This window comes from Lepidochelys olivacea (assembly GCF_965140295.1).
Source record: "Lepidochelys olivacea isolate rLepOli2 genome assembly, chromosome: 8".
In the NCBI taxonomy this organism is placed as follows: Eukaryota; Metazoa; Chordata; order Testudines; family Cheloniidae; genus Lepidochelys; species Lepidochelys olivacea.
This window is the reverse complement of record NC_140418.1, coordinates 75963467-75972136: the sequence shown is the minus strand read 5'-3', so window position 1 is coordinate 75972136 and position 8670 is coordinate 75963467. Positions and strand designations below refer to the sequence as shown.

The following is an 8670-nucleotide window of genomic DNA, read 5'->3' as shown; positions in this document are numbered from 1 at the left end:
CATCACCAAATTTTTCATAAGTTAACCAGCCACAGAATATGCTTAACATCTTTTTGTGAAAAGAATAAACAAATATTCTAATAAAACATTATGAACTTCCAAGGCAATGTCATTGTTCTTATCTAATTTACATCCATTTCTCATGAATGTTGTTTCTAATCCTCCACTTTCACTTACAAAACAAGTTTTCCACAAGAGCTCAAAATCCCACAGGTTGCTTGCAAACATCTACTTATTTTTCAGTATCCACAACTAAACCAGCTCCTATGCAGACAGAGAATAAGGCCCTGATCCCACATTGTCTCATGTGTGGGTGTACTGCTGCACTCAAGCAAAGCCCAACTGATGTAGATGGAGCTTTGCATGGGCACAACAGTCCACCTGTGTGCTACACAGTGTAGGATCAGTTCCTAAATGATAACAGACACTCAGTTTTTCGGTCAGATATAAAAAAAAATCAAGATTAAATGCAATTTTAGTATATCAAACCAAAACCACGTAAGGAAACGCTTAGGAGTATTGCTGAGAGATTTTCCTCTGATCCTAAAAATATCAGGAGACAGCACTCTTTTTAAATAACAAGAGAAGCCCTACAACATTATAGTAGGATGGTTTTGTACTATCCATCAACATATTTCAGATATCCTATTTTTCAAATTTTTCCCACAGACAAAAATCCTTTGAATATTTTGAGGTGTATTTTTGATTCAGACAGGTAACAATATAATGGACATGTTAAAGCTTCAAGTTATCCACAGGGAGTTACACTAAGAATACATTACAATACCTCTCTAATGACATTAGCCTAGACATCTAGAGAGCTACTTTTGCAAGATATTAGTAAGTGCTAGTATGGAGATTATTTCAACTTTATAAAAAAAAATCACCCTGACATTTACACCAATCAAATGTAATGTATCTGTGAACAGATCATATTATGTTGTGAATAAATGTATTCTACTCTGGATCACTAATGAGGAGATTCTAATCTCAAGCAAGACAAATCAACTTCTCATGAACTGTTATTTCATACATAACGCAAATAAGAAATGCTTCACATTATAGACATTTAGATTTTGTTTAAACCTTTTTATTTAGAGATTTTTCTGGTAAGGAGATATACCATAGGAAAGCAATTTCACTGGCAGTGAGGTATGTATATACTCTACCAAAATACTCCTTGTTTTAACTGCTTTTAACTTTATTTACATATAAAGAAAATACCAATGCATATTCTTGATTTAACTACAGTTTTAGTTACCCTATATGAATAAAATGAAATGTTACTTGCATACAAAACCGATTTGTAGAGGAATCTGATTTACTGATTAAAAAATTAAATCACGTTTTGATGACAATTTAAATGAACAAACACAATTTATCATGACCAAGACACCTGCACCATATTGTCCATCCTCACAGCACATTTATTTCAGTAATTCCGTACGTAGGTCCTTAGCATGAGCATAGTGTTACACAGTTTTCATACATAGAATCACATCCAAAACAAGTTCTAAAATTTAAATTGTAAACATTCTCTTCATATGTAGAAACATTTCAATGTGTTCAAATTTGTTAAAATGATCAAAAAAATTTAAACAGAATTATAAATGAAAAGTCTAGTCCTAAACCGTGTAGTGAGCAGTTCTTAGTACATTTCTACAGTGTTAAATAAAGTAGTAGAGAGGCAAACTGTTCTGTAAGCAAGTCAGACTTTAAGTAAAACATCATAAGGAAACAAACTTTAACAAAAAAAATGCTTTGCAATAAAGAAAGTTAGATTTGAATCTACTATGATACAAAAATGTAAAGGGTAAATAACATCTTTGTTGACAAAGTAGGAGGTAGCATGGATGCACCACTTTATTGTCAGTGAGAAATGCAACTGAAGTAAAGAATACTTCCTTACCACAAATAATTTCCAGTACTATGTACATATTTCTCTTAGAAATATTTGTTTAAACAAGTTTCCCTCCACTTTTTAGTACAAAAAAGCCTCATATGATTTAAAAAAACACTTACACACCTAGATAGAATAGTACTAATTGCCCTATTTGAATGAAACAGTCTCTTGAACTATGAAGTACATGATATTTAATGCCCTAAGTTGAGTAAGTTGTATTAGCGGTTCTTGGAATTATACAAAACACTACATACATACAAACAAAATATAATATCTTATTTTACTATGCAAGTGTTTTTTTTTGTGTGTGTGTGTGTGGTTTTTTGTTTTGAATAAACAGAGCCTTGATTCTGGTAACACTGCAGAGGGCATGGTTTGTTTTTAATAAAATCTGTCTATAAGTACCCATGTGCAACAATTTAAAAATGGCTGCTTACATGTAATGATCTTGTATTGATAGTGAACACAGTAACTGACAAAAACATAGTAAACCTTAAAAACACATCTGCCACCCTATATAAAATATAAAGACTACTTACTGTAACTGTTAAGTACTCAATTTGTTTTGATGTTACTGTAATTCACTTTCCCTACTTCTCTGGCTTTAGGATTTATAAACATAATTTAGTGTAGCAATATTTTTTAAAAAATGACAAAGTATTTCAAATTTACATCCAATTCAATTTAAAACATTTCCTTGTTCTATGATGCTGCTTCTGCCATCAGTAAAGAAAACGAAGTTTCAGTAATTGAAGCAGGTTTTTTAAATAGCGATGTGACCTCAACCATGCCAGCCCCAGTCCGTGGAAGATTTGCATTGACGATGTGTCTCTGCAAGTGCTTTATCCAGTCTTCCTGAACAGACAATGGTCCTCGAAAGACCAGACCACAAAACCTGTGCAAATTTTAAAATCATTCCATCAAGATATATTAGCATTAAATACAGTACAAGTCAGACGACATTGCTAAGGGTTAAGAATTATACCGAAAGTCAACTTTTCTCCTAAAAGCTCATTTTAATATATTTTTTAACCATGAAACCATTAGGGTTTTCATTTAATTCAACAATACTTGATAATTGTTTCAAACACAAGATTAAAGTTTATACTATACATTATACCTTCATAATTGTAATGCTATAGTTAATGGCCCATTTCCAGTAATAGGCTTTTGTTTGTTTTGTGCAGGGGAAGAACATTGCCCAAATATGAAATATGGAAAACACATTTTCAGCGAGGGGAGGGGGAAAAAAAAAGTCTATTCCAAATTGTAAGACTGTTTCAGATTCTTTTTTGTTTAGCTTACTGTAATATTAAACTTAGTTATTTGTTTTGCTCAATACTGGCTTTTTAAATCAAATGCAGTTACAATATATACTTCTGAATATTCTTATATAAAGGCAACAATTTATAACCTCTTTTTAAAAAAAAAAACCCAGACCCTGTAATTCCAATTAACCCATTATAAACCCCCTGCAGGTACCTGCACCGGAGTATGTAAACTTCATCAGCTCCGTGAGGTAATGGCAGCATTTTTTTCTTGCTTCCAGATCTTGATCTTGACTTTTTTTGCTTACAATCTAAGGCTAAGAAGGAAGGAAGAACATTTTCCATATATAAAAGTGAACAATTAACAGTTAGTCCTAAACCAAACAGAAATATTCAACAAACCTTCATTTATATCCATGGTGAAAAACCCATTTATTTTCTCTTACTGTGCCATGTTAAATTGCAATCAAAATGCCAAAACTTTCCATTACCTATCAAACTCTAAAAAACGATTCACAAAGAAGCAAAGACAGTCTTTTCCCATCTTTGGTTATTACAGTGTTTGTTCTCCTCTAAAAACCATAGGACGATCATTAAGCTAGACACATTTTAGTTCCAGCAAGCTCTAGTAACTGTTATTGTGGAATTACCTGGAATTACCCAATGACAGTTTGAAATTCCCTTTCATTCTTAAAACTTTTTCAGTCTTGGAAGATCTGTTGATAACTATAGTTCAAATTATGTCATAAAAATACAGTTACAGCTTCAAAATGTTGACGCATTCAAGCTAATTTGATTTAAATCCAAACATGAATGAGAACTTCTATCTGCAAGGAAGTCTTGTTTACATCTGCTACACCAATGAGGAATGCACCATCATCTGCTCACATCATACAAGTGCCAAACAGAAACAAAAGTTTTGGTCCTGTCCTATCTCTAGGACTCTTAGCTGAAGCTTTCTTACCATTTGTCTATTCGATGGTTAAAAGGAGTAATAAGAAAACAGTGATTATGAACTTCTTGTAATAGGTTCACAGACTTTATGACAATGCATAGAGATGCAGAGCCACTTGCAAAATCAATGTCTTATCAGGTGTTTGAACTATGCATGAAGGTACAGCATAATTACTGCTGAAGCATACTAGCATGTGGATTTAGGATTGAGAGGGGCTGAGCCCTGTAGGGGCAGAGGAAATTGAAGTTTGCAACAGAGGCCTCACAGGGAAAAACTCTACATCAGCCATGGTTGGGAAATAACTTCAAACTGTACTTTACATTGTGTAATGATTTATGCTTACCATGAAGCTAAACCCGAGGGAGAGTCTGGAGGCAGGTGGAAACTTTACCTATTCCTAAACATGAACACGAAATATTAATGACATTAAACTATCAAAGTAACAATAATGGAAAGGGCATCAGCAGCACCAGGGAGGGTCACTCTAGACCAGAGGTTCTCAAACTATGAGGCACAGGTGCCAGTGGTTTTTTGGCCAGCGGTTAAGTGCTCCCAGAGCAGACCCAGAGCTCTGTTCTGCCGGGGGGCAGGGCAGAAGGAGCCAGAGCTCTGTCCAGAGGACAGTGCTGGGACAGGGGCCAGCCAGGGATCTGTGGGGGAAGCAGCTTGCAGGAGCTCCCCTGCTCCATCCCCCAACTTATCTCTGCCTGCAGCAGCACACAGATTCTCCTGATTCTCCAGTAACACAAGGCCTCCCATCCCTGCCATCTTCCCCCTGTGCTTGGCTCACCAGCTCAGCTGGGGCTCCTCCAGCTCCCGGCTGAAGCACCCCCACAATATCCCAGGGGCTCCCTTCCATCCCCTTCCACCTAGCCCAGCCCTGCAGCATACCCACAGCTCCCCTCCACCCATCTCAGCCCTGCCCTACAATATCCCCTCCATTTGCTACTGAGCTACTGTTCATCCCTGAGCTGCAGAGCTGGATGAATTGGGCTTAGCAGAAGGGCTCTCTTTCCCCAGCTGCTGCAGCTGTTCATTTCCAGCTGGTGCCCCTATTATGGCAGTACCCCTTGTGCAAAGTGGGCTCTAAGCTCTGCAGAGGCTATTGGCACTGCCTTCCTCTCCATCCCTGGTGCTGGAGCTTGGCTGCTTGTGACAGGGAGAAGCCACCATGGGGTTCCCTGTGGCAGTGGGGAGCCAGGATCTTGCATGGTTCCTGCTCAGCGTGACACACCACCTCCCCTATTGCACCAGTGCAGCTAGACAGTAACCAGCTGGTCCTAGCCAGCAGCAGCCCAGCTCAGTCCCAGCTACCAGCTTAGAATCACAGAATCATAGAATATCAGGGTTGGAAGGGACCTCAGGAGGTCATCTAGTCCAACCCCCTGCTCAAAGCAGGACCAATCCCCAACTAAATCATCCCAGCCAGGGCTTTGTCAAGCCTGACCTTGAAAACCTCTAAGGAAGGAGATTCTACCAGTACCCTGATGGACTTCCTACTGCACCAGACCTATGCGGAACTATCAGTGCTGGTGAACCTCTGACTGCCATGCTCTGACCTGCCACCCGCACCCGTTGGGCCACCTGCACTAAATGGGGGGCCCTGTTCCCTGCCTGTAAGCCCAGGACAGCTGTGGCGTGTCACATAGTCAATGGTGTTATGATTTCCTAAAATGTTTGGGAAGTTTTATTTTAGTTGCTACAGTTTGCATTTTTTTTGGAACACAACTGTGAGATAGCACAAAAGATAATTTATGCAATAAAATTAGTACTTTTGATACTCATACACTTATTTTAACTATATTGAGCATACACTTCTACATTATTATTCGTGTTCTTGCAAAGTATAGGATTTTCAGGTTTGTATTGTCACTATAAACGATGGGGGGCTGGGGAGGTTCAATTTTTTCTCTCTCTGCGCTTAGGCAGGCTCACTGTGACAAAGTTTGAGAATCCCTGTTCTACACTGGTGTTTCTGAGGTGCAGAAACATTAAGATGTAAAATCCTAATGTTTGCATTCTCTGATATACCAGTCAAGGATCTGTCTCCTCTAACACAATGACGACACAAAGACAACTGCTCTCAGCACTCAAAGCCTCCTCTGCTTAGGCATTTATACCAATTAAGAGAAAGGACAGAGCATCATACTGCCCCTTTGTATTTTTCTTCTACTGTGGGTGAATATTCTGGGAAGCAGGGGATCCCTTTAGATTAACACCTGATCTATAGGTTTTAATCCAGTGGGCCAAATTTATTTTCAGAGGCCTTGTCTCCATCCCCGATTCTGTCCAACAGACTAACTATTTAAAGATTTCTGTTCCTCTCATTCTTTCCAGATAGAACCTCAAGGCCATAGTGTTCAGAGGCTGCCACAGAAACTAGCTCCTGACTGAGCACCAACATGTTCCCTCTCCCTCCATCGTCTTATTGTTGTGGAAAGAGAGTAAGGGAGAGGAGATAAAGAGATAGCTGCCAACTTGCTGATCCCTTTTCTGGAAACAATATTATCTAGAAAAATGACTAAAAAGCCAATAGAAAACTCACTGACACTTCCGAGTCTTGAAGGTAGGAGAGAACTAAATTCAGACTCCAAATGGGTACAAAACAGGTATCCAGATAGGCTTATTTACACAAAGTTGAAGGAAGCCTTCTATTAGCAGATGAGGCCCAATGATGTTCTCTTTGACAGCAGCGAGTGAAGGGATCTGGACACAACAGGCACTGACAGCAAGGATTTTGTCAAGATCCTCTTTGAGAAAGTGAAGGATGTGATCAAGGGAACAGGAATTGGCCCTAATGCTTTATGCCAACATACAAGGAGCATGTTCCATTTTCTATAATGGGGAGAAGACCATATTTTCCAAGCTTTAGGAAAGTATGGATTACACAGGAGTAGAAACCATTAAATTGGTGGCTTGGCCTTTCCCACACCACTGGCACCTTATCTTTGGGGAGGATCATAGGACATGAAACTGTAAGGGACCTCCTGGGTCATTAAGTACAGCCCATGGCTATTGCAGGCAACCCCATTATATAATCCCATTCACAAATTTAAAAAACTAGCTGGGATGTTCATCCTCACTGCTCCGCTAAGGAGCTCTGAGATCCTCAAGTGAAAGGTGCTCTCAGTACAAGGCACGAATTTTCATCACTGTGTGTCTTCTCATAGGTACCAAAGATCCTTTTCATCCTCTATATATCTATCCTTTTCAGCCTCATCTATCTTTATGTAACCATCATACATGCAGCATCTGAGCACCTTCCACAAGAGATACAATCTCTCCTCCCAGTCAGGAGGAACTGGGCATAATTCATTTTGTATTTTTTGCCCTTTTAAATCTCATATTATTGATGGACATCTTGGTCAAAAAAGTGGGGTTTGCATTTTGCCTGGAAGGTACTGAAATTTATGGCCATCCTTCTCTCTGAGAGAGGAGACAGGGTACCTGAGCCTGGATACCAGTGTGCCTGTGGAGAACTATTAGCATAAAAGGAGATCCATCTGGCCAGGTGGAAATGATTCTACAACAACGGCTTTGCTTCTGTGGATTTTGCAGAACACCCCATTGAGGAAAATTGGAGGAAACAGAGACCACAGCTCCATTAGATTGCCAAGGCATCCATCTGAGGTCCTTCTGAGATCAGTTAGTAGTTACAAAATCAATGACATTAAAGAATGTGAAAAAGGTCTACAAAATGGTAGCCCTGTATGTATAGCTGGCTCCAAAAACCAGAAGGATGTCAGAAGGATTTCTTGTGAAATAAATGCTTTGTGGCTCAGAGTCTCTTAGATCAGTTTTTCTCTGTATTCAGACAGACTTCAAGGCTAGATTCCCCTCATCCCCATTAAAAAATTGGACTCTTCTCATTCAGGCAAATACTCCAGTGTTTCAGGGAGGCTATACCACCACTTGTGTCCTAATCCTAGCTTTTCTAACAAAGGGTTCCTGAAGGCTAGCAATTCTAGGACACTGATGTGCAATCTTCTGAGAAAAAAACCTTCCTGATCATCCCACACACAACTAGGAGCTAACACAGGAAAATGGAGTCTGGCATAATGCACCAAGAGAGGTGACTTTGCAATAGTCAGACAGGGATTTTATGGAGTGTAGAGGAAAGGAAGGAGAGAATGGGCAAGGATTTTTCTGATGTGTTTAGTACACAGGCTTTACATAGAACAACTGTAAAAAACAGGACTGAAGAACTCAGCGCAAGACTTCCAGTGAATGCAGCCCCTCTCACATAGGGTAACAGGACTAAGGCTGGAACACAAGGATCAGTCCACATGAAGCGATAGTAACAATAAACTTAAAAAACAAATTTTCAAGAGATTCAAATGTTAAAACTGGCTGTGAGTTGAAGTAGCATTCCATACAACGTTTGTCCCCTTTTCTTGTGGTTTTTGACTTTCTGAGTACATTTATTTACTTTTAAAGGCACAAACGAGCATGAATGTGCTTTCGGGTCACTGTAGGAGAGAAGGTAAGACCAAAACTTTTGGTAAAATTTGACTGATGCTTCGGATCAACATTCAGATGATTCA

The 8670-nt window shown here is 39.1% G+C and overlaps 1 protein-coding gene across 7 annotated transcripts in view; it reads right to left on the bottom strand.

Moving 5' to 3' along the window:
• Nucleotides 1–1124: 1124 nt before the first annotated feature.
• Nucleotides 1125–8670, bottom strand: part of ZNF644 (zinc finger protein 644) — a 77396-nt gene continuing 69850 nt past the window's right edge. For 6 of the 7 annotated variants that reach the window (XM_084637171.1, XM_084637168.1, XM_084637172.1 and 3 more), the window contains 2 exons: nucleotides 3386–3488; nucleotides 1125–2798 (listed from right to left, as the gene is read on the bottom strand). In XM_084637171.1, coding sequence (XP_084493297.1) covers nucleotides 2606–2798; nucleotides 3386–3488 — 296 coding nt within the window. In that variant the 3' untranslated portion in view covers nucleotides 1125–2605. The remainder of the gene's footprint in view (nucleotides 2799–3385; nucleotides 3489–8670) is intronic. The other variant, XM_084637173.1, reaches the window with a different exon arrangement.